Consider the following 17,410-nt stretch of genomic DNA (forward strand, 5'->3'; position numbering starts at 1 on the left):
GGCACAAAGTAAGCTCAGTTTACTTGGCACGAGACAAACACGAAGGAGGGGTTTTTAAACGAATAAGGGGTCTTGGTGATCGGTGGTCGGCGGATGAAGCGGCAACCCCTTGTGTCGTTAAAAACCTCCTCCTTACAGGAATTCTCCGCCGCGATCCCTCAAGTGACTCGACAAGCCGGAGAAGCCTACAGTTATCGAGCAAAAGAGCTAAACTCCAAGAAGAGTCTGTTATCCAGACCCCTCGCCTGCTTATGCGCCTGCGCGCAGCTGCCGACTGTCACGACAGGCATGGCAGCTGGATCTTGATGCGCTTGTTTCTACTGGGGAAGGGGAATTAAGCCGGTCTCGAACAGGGATACATAGTATGCATCAATAACAAAGAATTGTATCCCCTTCGACCAATTCGACGGCATACTTGTGATTCACGCCTCACTACCCGCATCTAATGCCAAACCCCTCAAGACACAACGCCATTCGCAAACCCCCCAGCCCTCCGATAGCTTTATCCCCCATCCGCTCCTTCCCACTCCACAATCCAGTCTACGCAACATAACTATACATATTCCCCTCTTCCCTCTCCATATAATCCTTATCCACCAACCTGTCAATATTCCGTTTAATATCCGGCACTCCCAACACGCCCCGACTCCTCGTGGCCCCAATAACCTCAGCGACCAGCTCCGCATGGCTAATCAGCTTCCGGCTCTTCATGATGCGCACGATCGCCGCCTGCGTCTCGAAGTTGCGGTCCGCGGCCACGCGCTCGTGGGTCTCTTTGTTCTCTTCTTTCGTCTCTTTGAGCTGCACTTGGTTGATCTTGACGCGGTATTTCTCGTGCGTGAAGGCCGTGTTGAAGGTGAATGCGTCGGTCGGGGCGATGTCTTTGCCCTTGGGGTGTTTGGTTAGGGGACGCAGCTTTGCGCAGGCGAGGGATTGGAGGGTGCGGATGATTTCGCGGTCGGCTGTTTGTGCGTAGTTAGCGGCTGTGGTCTTTTGTGTTTGAATAAGGAAGAGGGGGAAAAGGGGGGACTCACGCAATCCTGTCTCCGCCTTGATGGTCTCGTAACTGAGATGCTCGCCCGCGGGCACGTTGTTGAAAAGTAGTAGGACGATGGCCTGGAACGACGAGACGACAATCTCCTTGTTGCCCTTGGGGAAGTTGGCCTTGAGCTGGCAGTGCGCGAGCGCGTGCTTCCAGTCCAGCTTCCTGCCGCGGTGCTTGCTCTTGTAGTGCTGGTCGAACCTGTCAATAGCGCTCTTGATCTCTTGCGGTATCTGCACAGGCACGTCCGGATAGGTGGGCCACGCGGCGGCTGACAGGATGTTGACGGAGAGGTCGAGCGTAGAGGTTTCGCCCCGATCGGCCATCAGCATCTTGTAGGACGAGACTTCTTCGCGCGCTAGCTCGATGTCTTTGAACATCTGCTCGAGGTTCTGAGTGAAGCCAGCGCCGCATTCGGTCTTCAGGCGCGCGAGCATGCTCCGCTCTGCATCGGCACTCGCGCTTCGGCCCATGAGTAGCCGGCGGGCTAGATCTTTCTTGTAGAAGGCTTCGAACACCGCCTTTCCATGCACGAAGCGGAAGAGATCGAGGACCTGATCCAGCTGCGCGTTGATCTCGCTGTCTTCGTCAAAAGCCACATCATCGTCGTCGTCGTCCGCCGCCACCGTCTTGATCGCAGACTTGGACAGTTGTGCGGGAATCGCCTTGGCGCCACCCCGAAGGAGCATGTCCACATACTTCGCGATCATTTCGCCAGGCTTCGAGTTGTCGGTGTTCCACGTCGCGGCGCCCTTCTTGGTCTTGTTGATGAAGGTCTCGAAGGTTTCGCGCAATGCGTGGCCAAGCTCCGTGTTTCGGTGGAAGGAGATGCGCCATATCGTGTCGAGCTGGCGCTTTAGCGCAAGGAGCTTGATGACCATTTGATCCTGCTCTTTGTCATCGAAGACGATGGCGGTGCCGGTGTCGTCGATCCATTTTACGAAGGGCTCGCGTAGCCGAAGGACGAGTTGGCGGCGCTCGAGGAGCGTGTAGAGCTGTTCTAGGTCGTTTACAGCATTATCCTCAAGGAAGTCGGCTATGTCGTCTTGGTTGACTGTTAACGGGTCAGTGGTTGACAAAATGGTGGCGTAAGTGAGTGGTTCAAGGCGTGCTTACCAAGTCGGTCAGCCTGCTGCTGTATGAGGTATGTTTCCAAGAGCGTCAGCAGGTCACGGCGGGTGGTGGAGTCGAGGCCATAGTGCTCGCACCGCGAGAGTTCGCGGTTCATCAGTTGCACAGAGCTGTGGACATAGTCGGCCAAGCTCTTCTCAGCACTCGCTTCCCTGGACCAGTTGATGATAAAGGTCTGCGATTCATGAAGCATATGCGGCTCGAAGACGCTAGTATAGATTGACAGGTCATGGAACAGCTTGATAGTATCCCTGAAGGTAGATTGATCTTGGAGGTCGTCCATTCGATCACAATGTATGAGATCACAAGCACCTTCAATTGTCCTAGAACCCAGCTTGGGGTCATTGAGGATGTTAGTCCGGAAGAGGTCCACCGCTATCTCTTGCAAAGATCGCCCCTTCTGCAGGAGGTACGAGCGGTCCAGATAGCAGAATATCCAGTGGATAGTTTTCTGAGACGATTGTCCCGTAAGCTTGTGTACCAGTCCATCAAACCCAAAATTGCTTACCAGCTGTCTGTTCCACGTAGCCCACGCGGCAAGGACCGCCCTCAGCAGATCCACATTCGTAGCACCAGTCCTCTCCAACAGCGGCTCTTTCAGTCCAGACCTGACATAACTAGAACATTTGTCCTTGAGAAGTATGGAGAGCTCAGCAGCGTGCCCCTGCCGGCAACAGTTCTCCACGCCCTTGTACAGCTCTTCCAACGAGAACGAGATCTCCTCATTATTGAAGATAGCCGTCAAAGCCTTGTCTAACCGCTCCCACGTCTGGTTCAGGTATTCCCGCGGGTCTGTTCGTGGCGTCGTGCGCAGATTCTTCACCACCAGCTTCTTAGCCCCAGCATGCGGATTAAAGTTCGGCTTCGCCCTGAAGCCGTTCGGCCGCCTCGCAGGCGGGCTCGTCGCTGAACCAGTCAGGTCTACAGGGTTGTTCCTGTTGTTGGCGGGGAAGCTGTACATGTTCTCGCGCGGCAGCGGTGCGGTCTCGGAGGGGGTTGTGGCAAATGGTGCGGCTGTAGCTGTGGGATCGAGGCGGATGCGTTTGCTGGTGGGCGATGAGGCGGGGCCCTTGGTGTCCCTGTCAACCTGCTTCTGCTGAGATGCTGAAAATAGCTCTGAAATGGTCTGTTGTTTGGCACCGCTCACGCTATCTGTGGAAGCTGGCTGCCGGGCAGCGGGAAGTTTCCTCTTCCTGTCAGCGGATGCAGCTCTGTCTTCGGATCCGGTGGCAGTCACTAGACCTCCAGAACGCGGCATTCGAGAGAGCGAAGGTGTCCTTGAGACGGACAACAGAGGGTGTTGGCGGTATCGCTGCGGGATAAGGCTTGCTGTTGCAGTGGTTGACAGCGGATGACGCGAAGATGTACCGCGGCGCATTCAGCGGAGATGTCGGACTTAAGGTTTGAAAGCGGCACTGGCAGGAGCATTTCATAAATCTCACACATACCAAGAAGAGCTGCTTTGCCAGACCCGTACGTAGTAACAGTGATGGTATCCTAACACAACGAAGAGCGGCGGCGTGTTTATAATCTAACCTCGCAATAACGAATACTCCCCAGACTGGTATCTTGTAACGCTCGAACGCCAGCCGAAATCTACTATGCACGCTATGGCTAAAACAGACTCCACCCTTTGCTTCGACCCTTCTCCGTAGATCTTGTCTGCGTCGACCGTGAGGCGTATCGCTTTTCTCGTGCCTCGAGTTGCCGTAATCCCTCCATTTCCTTCAATACGTGTTCCAACAGCTCCTTACGCCTGACCACGTCGAGATGCCGCCGTATCTTGGGATCTTCGCGCGCGAAACGCTCGACTTCTGTAGGAGACAGGTTTCTTCCCAATCGTGCGTCTAGCTCACGCGGGAACTAAGTTCTTGAGGTTAGAAGAGCTAGAGCGCGAGCCATGGTTTAGACTTACAATATAGTAGAATTTGGACAAGAGCTCAGCATCGAGGAAGAGGTCAGCAGTCGTGGTGAGCTTGTCGGCCACGGCATCCAGGAAGACTTCCGGGCAGAAGTACTTGTTCTTCTTGTTTGCACACTGCTTGGACTTGATCGCCATGAGTCGTAGTTTCAGTATGTCGGCACGATCCCGTAGAAAGACGCCTTCTAAGCCTGTAAATGTTCCGTCAGCCTGCATTCAGAGTATCCGCTCGTTGTATCCGTACCTCTTTCCAGTAGAGCGGAGCTGAAACCGCCCGCACCACCTCTACCATCACCCTCAAGCACGACCTGCCCGTTTCGAACGCGGTCGATGAAGCCCATGACATCCTTGAGCTTTTTCTTCCCGCCAACTTCGCTCTCAACGTGCTTGGCAGCGGCTTCACATGAGCGTAGCTCCTCTTTCAATGTCTTTTGAATGTTCTCTCGCCCTCTGGACCATTCGGTGTCCTCCAGATCGATCCTGTACTTGTAAGGTTTGATGCAAATTTCCAACTCGTCGCTGATGTCGTACGACAGCTCTTTGAGGATGGAGGTGGAGGCCTCTGTTATGGCTTGTCGTGCGAACGGATGGTGTCCGAAAGTCGATGTGTTTATGAGGTGGTCGATGTGCCCTTGCAGAGCATTCGCGACTACTGTTGTTGCAAGGCGGCCGATGCCCAGCTTTGTAAGGGAGGCAGTCGAAGCATCGAGTTTGAGGCGCCATAGCTGATTGTCCGGATCGGCTTTGGGTAGCCCGCTCAGAGGATCGGTCTCGGGTAGTGGCGGGGAGAGGTCTTCTAAAGGCTTGTTCCAATACCGTGACGCCAGAAGATTCAAGATTTGCTGATCCAGTTCGTACTTGAGCAACTCACGTACTTCTGGCCGGCCAAAGTGCTCCGTGAACTCTCTGAATGAGTGCTTGAAAGAGTCCAGGCTTTCCGCCAAGTAGGTCTCAGCACTCAGAGGACGGTCGTTGTATTGTACTTTGAACTCGTATGTCGCTTCCGCCAGCTCGCCTTGTACAGCTTCGCTTGTCGTCTTGAGACTTGCTGCCAGAGTCTGCTCCAGGACGTACATAAGCTTCTTCCTGAGATTCTTCGTGCCCACCTCGATTGAGGATTCCGTGCCGAACTCCGCCGGATGAGACGAGAAGTAGGCGTCTTCGTTCTTCGCGATAGCATTCGTGATGTTGCCGCTTCCACGCTTGAAAAGTTTGCCCTGTGTCTGCGGCACACGACACACGACTCCGATATAACCCAGTCGCAGAGCGTACTTCTTGTCCGTCAACATGCTAGCACCCCGCTCTGCGTCCACAAGATCCATCTTGGTAATAACTCCGATTGTCCTTTCTCCTCTTGGATCAACTTGTCTAGAGGCGCGCAGTGCAGTAGAGTTGGCCAAGTCAACATCGGCCGCTGATATCGCCAAGATAATGTTGGGTTGTTGGATGTACTTCTCGCAGAGCTCCGCGATCTTCTCCTTAAGCTCGGTTGGCTGATCTCTTCCAGTCACTTGTATGTAACCGGGGAGGTCAATCAGAGAAAGATCAGGTACATTCGGCGAGTAGATGCGCAACTGGATAGGATCATCGGACACACACTCGCTTGCTGGTACGGCCAGGTTGAGATCCGTCAAAGTCCTCTGTATCTGTGTGAAATCCGTGATCTTCCCCAGGCCCAAGGCGGGAAACTCGCCATACTCGGCCTGCGCATCCGGAGTATTGACCAGAGTCAGCTCGATCGGCCGCCTTGTGACCATGTTGGAGCCCTTTGGTAGGAACTCGTGTCCTACGATAGCCTCCAAAACCGAGCTTTTGCCCGAAGACTGCGACCCAATAACCACGATAGAAGGCAACGTCAATGCATCCGACTGGCCCACTGTCTGCAGCAAGCTCCTGATCTCGATCATCTTCTTTGTCAACAGCATCATCTGATCGTCGCGTGCAATCTTTTCCTCTATTGCCTCATCTTTCTCGGACTCGTCGTCGTATGCAAAGGCGGTCGCAGCACCACCCACCGCTGCAGTGGCAGTCCCGGCGCGGCTTTGGTTGGGCGACCCTTCAGGTCCTGAGCCTCGTTGACCATTCCCAGAAGCCCCCTCCCGACCTTCGAATATTGTCCGCAGCCATTCTGGCAGCTCTACTCCATCTTTTGCCTTCTGCCAGCCCCTCCTCGTCTGTTCGATAGCCTCGCTAGCACTGCCATAGAGGTTCCCAGCACCGGTTGTGGCCGCATCACTGGCGCGTTTGAAAACATCCACCACGTAACTACCAGCCTGGCCCGCTTGATACTGCAAGTATGACAGGCCAGCTATCATGGCGCCCCCAGCCATAGCGCCCAGCGTCGCAAACTTTGTGACCAGCTTGGGCAGCACACGGACGAACGAGATGGTCCGGACAGCTGGTAGATTGTGAAGCGCATACGCTCCGAGGGGCCATGGCCGCCGCTTGAGGAGCCGCTGGCCGGCCTCGGAGCGTAGTAGACCTCCAGCGGTGGAGCTTGAGTGATGTGCGAGGCGGCGTGGGGGGATGAGGGTGGCTCGGCGGGCTGCAGGCGCGAGACGTGCGGCGAGCAGCCTGCTGCTCATTCTGGGGGTGTGATTATTCGGGCGGGTTGAGCATGAGGTGCGCTTGTTCGCTGCAACGTAGGCGGGCTTGGTAGAGTAGTATGTTTGTGGTCGGCGACAGCTGTTGAGCGATGGCCCTGATGGTCTGCGGAAGGGCCAACATTTGCGGCGACGGCGATGACCGCACGTGGCATCATTCCTGTTGTTTCGGATAATATAGGGAATTTGCCACTAAACGCTAACACCTCCTCACATTTCATGTATAAATCTCGATATGATAACCTGAAAATGTTTATACCGCTATATCTATTAAAATAGTGTCTAATACCTTATCTAAAGTAGTTAACTATATACAACTCTCAGTATCTTAGTCTAAACTAGAAAGCATATTCTCTTAGAGTTCCAGGTGGCGCGTTAGCAAGAACGTACTTTTTAGCATGTTTCTCTTATAGATCTTCCGGTCTTAGAAGGTATAGGCATCAATCAATCGATTAATCAATCGATCAATCAATCAATTATCTATCCATCCATCCATCTATCTATACTACTACTATTTACTACCACAAGTACTACTTATTCCTCATCGTTGCTCCCCTGCACCCAGGTACGTCCAATCCAAAGCTGGCTCGCCGGGTTTGACACCTCGGAAAGTAATGACCTGTTCATCGCCTGGCAGCACGTCAATTGCACTGTCGCTTAAGTGACACCCCTCCCTTTCCTCGAATACCAAGCACTTCGTTGGGCGGTCTGCTGACACATGGTACTTATCGCCCTTAACCTCAACCTTAACGTTCCTGCTGGGAAACGGCAAGTACTTCAATGGCTGCGGCCAGTCGGTGTCTCGGGCCACAAGTTGCCCGTCGACCCAAATCCGGGCTGCGAGCACGTGCGGCTCTTCGCCGAAGTTGTCTATATAGCCTGTTGTGATTTCGGTCGTGCCATTCGCTTTGACCTCGACGCCTTTCTTGATGATCTTGTTTTTGATCTCTTTGCCTGTCTTAACAGAGATGAATCTAAGCTCCACATCTGCCGTGATGGTTTTCATCTCCGAGCTGACTGCCCAGAGCTCCCATTCTTGCGTCTTCGGCTCGCGAGCATGAGTCACGCTCCAATCATGGTGCTTCCGGCGGACGCCAACTGCGACAGGTGCAAGGACCCTTGCAATTGAATAATACGATGGCTTTCTCCTCAAGTAATAATCAACAATCGACCAGCTGGTCGTGGGCCAGCAGTCGTTCAGCTGCCAGACAAGTGCGCCTCCGCAATGTCTGTTGTCTCCCCACTGCTTTCGCCACCCACGGTAGCCGAACATGAGCGCTTCGCACTGAATGAGTTGTGTGAGATGAATGTATGCTTCGATTTCGGTGCATGTCCGGACGTTTTCAACAAGGTACGTTGCTATTCTTCGTTCATGACCATCAGCCTTGTTGTGGAAGTCGAGCACATGGCTCTGCGGATAGAGGTCCTTAGGATCTTCGACAAACGACCTGATGGTCGCAATGTGCGGGAAAGCTTCCATTCCAAATTCTGAATTGAATCTTCCACCCAACGAATCGAAGATCTGGTATTTCTCTTGGGTACCGTGCCAGACGTTCCATTGATGCATATCGCCGACTCTAGGGTCGGAGCTGATCTTGCCATCACCCCATGCTAGATACGGGTTAGCTTTCCTTAAGCAAAGGACGAGTTCTCAGCTTACGTGATCCAGGGTGATAAGGGCTGTCCATCCCGCATGATCAGCTATATTCTTTCAAAGCAACAAAATATAAGCGGCAAAGAAATAATAGGAGTTATTGTCAAAGGGCTAAAAGGCGGTGGTTAAGCCGTGTTTTCAATCCCCTGAGACATCATGATCGATGATGTTTTGTTTTGTTGAGGGGCACTGATTGTCTCGGAAAGTCCAAAAACATTAACACGATGAGATACGAAAGAAGATACGAAAGGGGATACGAAAGGGAATACGAAAGGAGACACTCACATCGAGGCTACCTCCGCAGCAACAACCTTTGGTAGAAGTGATTCATAGATGTATCGAGCTGGGAAATCTGTCTTGAGCCAATTGTCTTCATTCTTGTCTGCATAGTCATATGTCAACCCTTCTGATTCCTGCACCTGGTAGTCTTCGTTGTTGCCGGCAAAGATAGCAATCGACGGGTGGTGACGAAGTCGACGGACGTTGGCAACGGCCTCTGCTTGGATCGATTTGAGGATCTCAGGGAAGCAAGGATAATTGCCACATCCAAACATAAAGTCTTGCCAGACCAAAATGCCGAGCTCGTCACATGCGTCGTAGAAGGCGTCTTCTTCGTAGATGCCGCCACCCCAAACTCTGCAGAGACGTCAGCAGTGAACAATGGTTGTCGGCCGAATGACTCACCGTAGCATCTTCTGGTTTGCAGGGACCATGAGCTCTATCCATGCTCGAAGTTTTTCGGGAGTGACGTTGGTCAAGAAGCTGTCGGTTGGAATCCAGCAAGACCCACCACAGAAAATATCGGTACCGTTTATGCGGAAGTAAAAGCTTTTTCCGTGAGCGTCTGGTTCTTGAACGAGTTCAACCTTGCGCATCCCGATACGCCGTGAGTCTGAATGAAGTTCTTCACCCTCGGAAGATATGACTACTTCTACTTTGTACAGAGCTTGCTGTCCGTAACCTGTAGGCATCCACAATGAAGGCTGGTCAACCTTCAGATCTTCCGATACTTTGCCGTGGGCGGACACTGTAGCATTTGCAGTCGAAACTGTCTTTCCATCCAGGCTGATTGTCATCCTAGCGTGTAGGCTATGCTTTTCATGCCCTTCCACCTCGGCGCTTACGCGGACCGTCGCAGACTTGTAGTCTTTAGCCAAATTCAGGTCTGTCCGTATGTCTGAGATTCTGGCAGAGTAGACTTCAATTCTAATGGGCCGCCAAACCCCTGCGCACATCAAGAGTGGGCCCCAATCCCATCCCCAGTGGTATTGTGCTTTTCTGACTGCAAGTCTTGCGGTGTCTCCGTTGAAGCAGACGAACTTGTGCTCGGGATGTTGTTTCTCGATGTCGCGAGCCTTGAGGAGTGCAGAATCAAATTCGATCTCCAGCTCGTATTCCTTCTCGTCACCAATTGCGTGCGTGATATCCACGCGTTGTGGGAGGAACATGTTGTCGCTCTCGAGGATGGTCTTGCCGTTCAGCCGCACGTGTGCGAATGTGTCTAGTCCGTCGAAAGCCAGGACAGTGGTAGAGCCTGGAGATGCCGCAGGCTTGTGAAATTTCGTACGGTAAGTCCATGACTTTCTACCAACCCATTCTGCTTTGATCTCATTAAAGCCAATGAACGGGTCAGCAAGCCTGCGGCAGTGACCACGTCAGCCTTATCTCCCCAGAAGCGTTGCGGCCATGAAGGAAACGTCGGAAAACTCACTTTTTGTTGTCTATCAAATCTTGATGCACAGTAGACGGCACTTTCTTCACGGGTAGCCAGGCGTCTTTGCTGGAATCGTCGGTCTGCTTGAAAGACCATCCGGAGCTCAATTCCATCGCCGAGAATATTTGAGCCATATTGTGACCTGAGACGTCTCCCATATCCGGCGAACAATAGTTATCAAGGATTTCCTTTGGATCTGTGCAGAACAACTACAAGCGGCCGTTGAGCCGAAGAGAGATGAAGCAAAAAGAAAGACGAAAGGAAGAAGAGTAGAAGCCAAGGTTTTAGCTCGACCGACGTTCGAGACTCGAATACTCTGACCGGAGCAGCCCAATTCAGACGTGGCGTATACCACATGGTGGCTTTTTGTCGATGTGTTGTCTCCGCTGCCATTTCGAGCGCGGAGAGCCACGCCGAGTTTCATTTGCAAAAGTCGAGGTCCTCACGCCGCTCTTGGCGCGATCGTTTTGAATTTCCCCATCTCTCCAGACGGTGATGCCCCACCACGACAGTTCAGCATGACGCAAATTTGAAGAAAGCATAATCGAGCCAGACTGCTTGTGGTACCGGAGAAATCCCCGCATAGATTACAGCGGTGTGGAACGCGACATAATTGGGATCCGCACTCGATGCGGCGAGGATAACCTAGACCGTTATTAATTTGGCACGAAGAACTTGGAGGCTTGACTAGAGTGGCGTATAACCGAGGACTTCCTAGTATGTCCTGTCTAATCTGGAATTTCTTCTCCCGGTGGCTATGGGTCAAAAGAGTTGTGTGAGACATTGAACTTCGTCTGTTAGAGTTCGACTTGCTTGGGAGAGTAGGCTAAACCGCTTCCTCTTCGGACCGCGATTTTTCTGGCACAACCTTCTCGTTTTCGACCGATAAGGATTGAGAAGGGCGCTCATTCGACCACACGTCTCCGCAAAACCGGATCATGGCTGCAGCGAAGGCTAGGGTTTTGATTGGTGGTTGCCACGTTCCCCAGGAAAATGTTACGGTAAATCGTATTCTAGCCTACAGTACCTTAGAGTGGCCATGCATACTAACGGGAGCTTGTTATTGAACATAGCTTGTCGTAGGCAAGGTCTGACACGACTATTTACCTTAACATGTTCCGCACCTGAAAGAGTTAGAGGAATATACTGGCAATCAATTTCCTTCAAGCTCCGCTCTTTAATAGACGCCGTTTTACCGTAGTGGAGCGCCACGCGCAGCGCAACATCGTATCCGCAACCTCTAGTGTTGCCTTCGAGATAGAATGAGCGACAGGCATGGGCAGTAGCAAGGTCTATAATTGATCCTACGCTTAAAATGAGCCAAAAGCAGTACTTAGTGGTAGAAATGTAGCAACTCTAAGATATAGCTGTTAGAGTTCGCTTCGCCATGCTTAAATTCCCGGCTAATTTGTAAATCAAAGTACGTTGTGAAGTTGCAAGGCCTTCTCCCAATGGTTTGGAACCTAAGAGCCAGCTCGAAGTTGCGAGAAACCAAGTAGAAGCTCATCTTCAGACTCTAAAAAGACAGTGACTCCCTCGTCGCTCCTGCTCCTACCAGCATTATTAGGATGCATGTGCCGTTACTTCGACTCCAGTGTGGTAAAGATAGCCGAAGCGTTGGAGCTGATCATCAAGACTGACATTTAACAGGAGTAAACAACTACGATTGGGGTGAGGAAACGGAATTCATTCGAGAGTCGCGTTAACATTGACGCCAAGGAAAAAATGGGAAAGGTTCTGCTGCAGCCAGATATGCTTTTGCAACACCACCAGAAGGCTTCTCGATTCAAGAGGACAAACCTTTTGCTGAGGTCTGTCTTCTAAGCACTGCAGTGGCTTGACCTGACTCTTGCTTGAAGCTCTGGATGGGCACTCATCCTTTTTTACCGCCCAAAGACCTCGAGACAGGACGTTCACTCCTCGACCTCATCTCGGACAATCAAGTACTCGTGAGCATCGAGATCTCCAGAGAGTATAGCGAGAAATTGCCATTTCTTTTCAAAATTCTCTCAATCGGCAAAGCTATGTCAATTCAGGCCCAGAAGCTGGCAGAAGAGCTTTACGCCAAAGATCCAAAAAACTACCCTGATGACAACCAAAAACCCGACATGACGATTGCAATCACTCCTTTCGAAGGTCTCTGCGGCTTTCGACCCCTCAAAGAGATCGCCCATTTCCTGAACACCGTCCCACCGCTGAAAGCATTAGTTGGCGAGGACCACTCAAATGAACTCATCACTACTGCCGAAACGGCCTCCTCCGACGTCAAGACCTCAAGGTCCTCTCTCCGTACCTCTCGCATGAAGCAACCGGAATATGCCGTCGCCCAAATGTCCAAAGAACTGCTGTCTCTCGTTGCCGGCGGGAAAATCACCCCCGGCTCCTCGGTTAACACGGCTGCGACACTCTGCGAACTTTTCCAACGCTGCAATTTCCGATATTTCATTTCTTGCGGACATAAGGCGTGTGGTGGACTCAAGTGGATTCCCACTTAGCAGCTTCATTGATACCTGTACTGTTCCTGGCCTTGCTCATGGTCCTGGGCTGTGACTGATCCCGATCTCATTGTTGCCATCTATCTCTTGAAAGCTCTGCGGCAGTGGCAGTGCAGTGAATAATCCGGCGTCAAAGTAACTATCATAGCCCTGCGGCAAGCCCCACCCATTCAATGCGTGGTAGTCCCAACCAGTGCTTGGTGTTTCGAAAGGGTAGTCGTTGTCGTCCCAGCCAGGACTCCAGTTGAGACTGTCAAACATGTGGTTCATGAAAAGCTCCTGGTTGCCACCAGCGTTGCATAAGTTGGTGTCGACGAAATTGGGTCGTGGGCCTAGGTTCTGCAGAGACAAGCCCGCAGGTTCTACAGCATCTGCTATCTGATTTCCCTGAGCTCCATCCTGGTCACTGTTTAACCGCTTGCTTGCCTCGTAGATGCGACTGACAACCTCGAATGATCGATGACATGTGATGCTCCACCCTCTCATTTCCGTCAACGCGATCAAGGTCAGCTCGACTTGATAACGACTTCCTTCCACAACTGCGGGATCGTGGGGGTCGGAGAATAAACTAAGCAGGGGTACCATCACTGTCTGATAGAGGAGCCAGGTGGCATTCCAGCCACTCATTTGACACGCTTTCTGTCCCCGCCACGTTGAGGCGATGTCGTTGATGAGTTTGTAGGCGATGTCGCGGCAGAGCTCGATAGAAGCTTTCTTTTCTGGAGAAAGGGCGGAGAATTGCATGCGCCGCATTGCGTACCAGAGAAGTACAGGACGGTGAAGGATAATGCGTGATAACAGGTAGCGCCAGCGCATTACTGCTTTCGTGACGGCGATGCCGGGCAGCTCGACGACGTAGGAGCGTGGGGTGTTTGGGTGGACAGAGGATGACTTATACCAGTCAACAAACGAGTTGTCCAAGGCGGCAAGCTCAGCTTCTGGGATGATGGGAGAAACTGCTAAGGCGTCCTCCATGCGTGTGCTAATGATGCAGAAGCGGATGTTGTCTTGAAGCAGGGTAAGCACGGGAGTGGATTGGCCCTGTTTAGTCGGTTAGTGTGGCTTTCGACCGGGACCGGGCAGACGTACAATAGGCTGTTGTGGTGACTTCGCAGTGATGGCGGGGCCCATACGTCCCATACTCGGTCTCCCAAGAGTACTGCCAACCCAAGCATCGAGATTAAACTGACACCACCAAACCCGTCGACGCATCTCAATGGAGGCTGTCAGATCTTGGGGGTTCGCAGGAGTAACCCCGTCAAGGTATTCGCGATGTAAGCCGAGGCAAGTCTGCAGCCATTAGTACTGATATGAAATAATGGAATGGGTAAATTCTTACTGCCATGCGCAGGCTGGCTCCCATAAGGTTGTTGGCCAAGGTCGGCTGCTGAACGTAGTGCAGGTAGAATCCGCCCAGTATAGCCAAAGCCTGGATTACCTCCAGATGCGCCGTACCCAAGCAATCGAGGGTGAGGAACTGCTTGGCTCGATGGTAGTAGATGCGATGACCGACATCCTCCGAGGTGGACGCCGCAACGCTTCCCATGGCCAAGACAGTGTTGAGAAGGAGAAGCCAGCGGTCGTCTGAGCGGCTGCCAGTAATGTATGTGTCTCGAAACGTTTGCTCATCAATCAACGGCACGAAGGTATGAACATAGGTAAAGTAAGCATTGATAAGGGGTATTTCATCCCAGGCTGAAGAGGAAGAACCCTTAGGCTGTGGCTTGTGTTCATGTTCGATCGCTTCTTGTAGTGGGGAACGCTGCCTACTGGCCATTGCACTCCGATCTGGCGTCTTCGCAAAAAAGGACTGTGACTCTGGGTCCAACCATACGATGACACGAAGCACCGCCGTTACTGAAGATATGCCCAGATAGGAAGACGACTTCTTGATAGACAGAGAGAGGGCGTTCACATCGTCAGTAATGCCGGGAACACCACCCGATCTATATTCGCTATTATCGCCGGCCTCCTCGGGCATCGTCTGGAGAGCTTCGAGGCTTCCGGCATCGGGATTGATTGGCGGTTGTCTCTCGTCCAGGCTCGGAGGTATTGGAGAAAGTGGCTCATTAAGCGGACTGTTCTTCGTAATCATCTCAATGAGTTTCTCGTGCGGTAGTCCAGCAAGCATATCTGGATGAACGGATGGAAATAGCTTCTGCAGGATTGCTCGGTACTCTTGAAGCGTAGCAGAGATTTTCTCAACCGAGCTGAGATTGAATTAGCCGCTTTGGTGTGGTGCGTGTTAGTTTTGGAGCTACCGTTTGGATCGCATCTGTCTCTGCCGTGGCTCTGTGTAGTGGCATATTTCTGCTTTCCGATACCATTGACAGGTCTCGCCTGAACAAGGGAGGTCAGTGCAGGTGTGGTCTCCCGCTGCTTGCCATAGAGAGATTTTGTTTTCACATACATGGGTGCTCTCCATTGCATCGAATCTTCCTACTCCGACATGGCTCACATGCTCGTACAATTATAGAACGCCTCTTCCCGGCCGCTCCTGGTACCTCATTTTGCTCAGGATACGAGTCCTTAGCAGCCTCGAAGGTATGGAACATGGCTGAAGACCTTCTTCCGCGCCTTCGCCTCCTGACAAGACGTAGTAATCCTTAGCACTGCACAGGGGAGATGAGGAGCTATTCTGATGCGGCAAGAGACTGAAAGCTCAGCAGAAGTATACTCGCAAGCCGTCCAGCATTTTGAGATTGAGGAACGAACACCGGAAATCTATAGCGCTCAAGGATCATGTGGTGCGAGAAAAGACTTTATGGTAGTGGATATCGGTAAAGCGAGACTTGTGGCAGACCGATCGGCATGGTTCGTGTGATTCGCGGCGCTACCCCACCCGCAGGTTATCTCAGTTAGCGACTCAGACTTTTACAGGGGTGGCCTTGACATTAGCACGAGCCTATAGCGGTGCATGGAGTCACTCCTACCGTCTAAGAGCCACTAGTGCACGGTTATTAGAGACTTAATTTAAGGTAAGAAACTAACACTTCTCTTACATTTCTCTAAATTTTAGAATTTTTTTACGAAAACTTAGGGGACGCTTTATATTAAGTATATAAAGCGTCCTCTAAGTTTTTGTAACAAAATTTTAAGATTTAGAAAAATATAAGGGAAGTATTAGTTTCTTAAACTCATAAGTCGAGCCGCTTTTACTAAGACTATTTATACTAAACTTAAAAACTCTCTCACTATAGAAGTAGTTATTCTAGAGAAAGCTAGAGATATAAGCTTTAATTATTATATATATCTCTATTATCTCCACGATTAAAATTTTTATAGTGAGATTACTTAAAAAGCTAGTAACGTGATTTTTCTTAGCATTTACAAGTTAAACCTTATATAAACTCGCACCACAGGCTCTTAGATAGCAAATAAGATAAAACCTAGAGGGAGGGATTTAATTAGTGGGTAGAGTGAAGCTTAGCTATAGGGCCCTTATCTTATTTGCCGTCTGAGCCGCAAGCTGAGATAACCCGCAGGCTATTTGCCATAGGGCATCTTGGACTTCTTAGTCTCAAACTAACAGGACATTACCTAGACATCTAACGGCTCGTCGCACTATTGTTTTCTATCCAATCTCTATACCGGAGCTTTATTTATTAGCCTTTTATTTCTTCTCTTACGTTATAACTTTTCCCGATAATTTTCTTCCTGCATCTATTGAAGATTGTGAAGAGAGAATTAGTGTTGTCAACAAGTCGGTCGGCGTTAAGTCATTATTTGAATTGAAAGGGCCCGGTACTGGATCTTCAATAACGGCTGTATTGCTGCTAACCGTCTAGAGGGTATTCGGAGCCGCCGAATCGTGGCATCTAAGGTCTTAGTAGGTGTTCTAGATATTTGATTGCGGGAGTCTTAATAATCGCTGCTATGATTAGTTAAGGAAGTTCTCAGCTATCCTAGTATTGAAGACGAGGATAATGACCTACTACTGCCCTCTCTAACCCCTTCGCACCAACCGAGCTTCAAAGATCTACTGCACAAAGGCTGATGAGAGGTGCCTCGCAGGCTGGCTTTATCACCGGCTTGGCAAATAACGAAATACCGGCGTTACTGGATCGTTATTTCCCAATGCGGAACAAATAAGTACTGTAGCTGCTTATTGACAATACTGAGAGAGAATACTCCTAGCCCTATTAACTTCCTCTTGTTTCTCTTTAGCTTTGTTAGAAGAACTTTCTTTACATTAAGGAGATCTCCACGCATAAGTTTATTTCAATGAGCCTGAATCCACTGCAGCACAAGTAACGGCTTTAAATCAGGTTTACCCCGCTCACCGTTCCGCGGCCGAGCGATTATATTTCAGAGTAGGGTCAACCCGTGTTTATCACCTCCTCCTGCCTATGTCTCTCACCTGCACGCTGTATATCTTTGGACGCTGTGTCCTTCGCTTCGCCTCCTAACCTGTGCCTGTCACTTGCATACTCTACTGAAGGTTCTGCACCTCAATCCTTGTGGAGGGTGGTCGGGTGCGAAAGCCTTTACATCCTGCCTGCCTTCGCTATCTTACTATGGCTATTATGTAAGGAAACAAAGATTGTTCACCATGTTTAATGTCGACGCTCGGCCTGGTCCATATGCCTTCCCGTATGCGGTCTTATTGGGGTGTGAGAAAGCCGGAAATGCTAAAATCGACAAATGGTTCTGATTATTGCAAGACTATCGAAGAAGCAATACTATCCCAAACAATCAAAGACGGCCTCCGATACTAGAGCTTGGAGGTGAAAGCCGTGAATGATTTGAGGCAGAGATCAACTGATGTCAAACCGCACCAGGGTCAACAGGAGAAAATAAATTGGTCTGTACGATACGCCATCATACGCTACATTCCCAGCTTACCAAAC

The 17,410-nt window shown here is 51.0% G+C and overlaps 5 protein-coding genes across 5 annotated transcripts; 1 reads left to right on the forward strand and 4 right to left on the reverse strand.

The window, feature by feature from the left end:
* Positions 1–540: 540 nt before the first annotated feature.
* Positions 541–3,431, reverse strand: W97_09270 (uncharacterized protein; the record flags this gene model as incomplete). Its single annotated transcript, XM_007787131.1, has 4 exons — positions 541–962; positions 1,035–2,096; positions 2,159–2,624; positions 2,682–3,431. The coding sequence occupies 4 exons, from the start codon at positions 3,429–3,431 to the stop codon at positions 541–543; spliced, it is 2,700 nt and encodes an 899-aa protein (XP_007785321.1).
* A 356-nt stretch (positions 3,432–3,787) lies between these two features.
* W97_09271 (dynamin GTPase) lies at positions 3,788–6,679 on the reverse strand (the record flags this gene model as incomplete). The annotated part of the gene is made up of 3 exons (XM_007787132.1): positions 3,788–4,036; positions 4,089–4,285; positions 4,339–6,679. The coding sequence occupies 3 exons, from the start codon at positions 6,677–6,679 to the stop codon at positions 3,788–3,790; spliced, it is 2,787 nt and encodes a 928-aa protein (XP_007785322.1).
* Positions 6,680–7,238: 559 nt separating this feature from the next.
* W97_09272 (beta-mannosidase B) lies at positions 7,239–10,223 on the reverse strand (the record flags this gene model as incomplete). Its single annotated transcript, XM_007787133.1, has 5 exons — positions 7,239–8,308; positions 8,358–8,377; positions 8,637–8,987; positions 9,036–9,989; positions 10,063–10,223. The coding sequence occupies 5 exons, from the start codon at positions 10,221–10,223 to the stop codon at positions 7,239–7,241; spliced, it is 2,556 nt and encodes an 851-aa protein (XP_007785323.1).
* A 1,866-nt stretch (positions 10,224–12,089) lies between these two features.
* On the forward strand, positions 12,090–12,560 carry W97_09273 (phosphomannose isomerase type I; the record flags this gene model as incomplete). Its single annotated transcript, XM_007787134.1, has 1 exon — positions 12,090–12,560. One exon carries the CDS (start codon positions 12,090–12,092, stop codon positions 12,558–12,560), a length of 471 nt encoding a protein of 156 aa, XP_007785324.1.
* Positions 12,561–12,596: 36 nt separating this feature from the next.
* On the reverse strand, positions 12,597–15,115 carry W97_09274 (uncharacterized protein; the record flags this gene model as incomplete). Its single annotated transcript, XM_007787135.1, has 5 exons — positions 12,597–13,601; positions 13,650–13,850; positions 13,900–14,770; positions 14,822–14,900; positions 14,971–15,115. The coding sequence occupies 5 exons, from the start codon at positions 15,113–15,115 to the stop codon at positions 12,597–12,599; spliced, it is 2,301 nt and encodes a 766-aa protein (XP_007785325.1).
* Positions 15,116–17,410: the final 2,295 nt, after the last annotated feature.

Source organism: Coniosporium apollinis, assembly GCF_000281105.1.
Source record: "Coniosporium apollinis CBS 100218 chromosome Unknown supercont1.101, whole genome shotgun sequence".
Classification (NCBI taxonomy): Eukaryota; Fungi; Ascomycota; class Dothideomycetes; genus Coniosporium; species Coniosporium apollinis.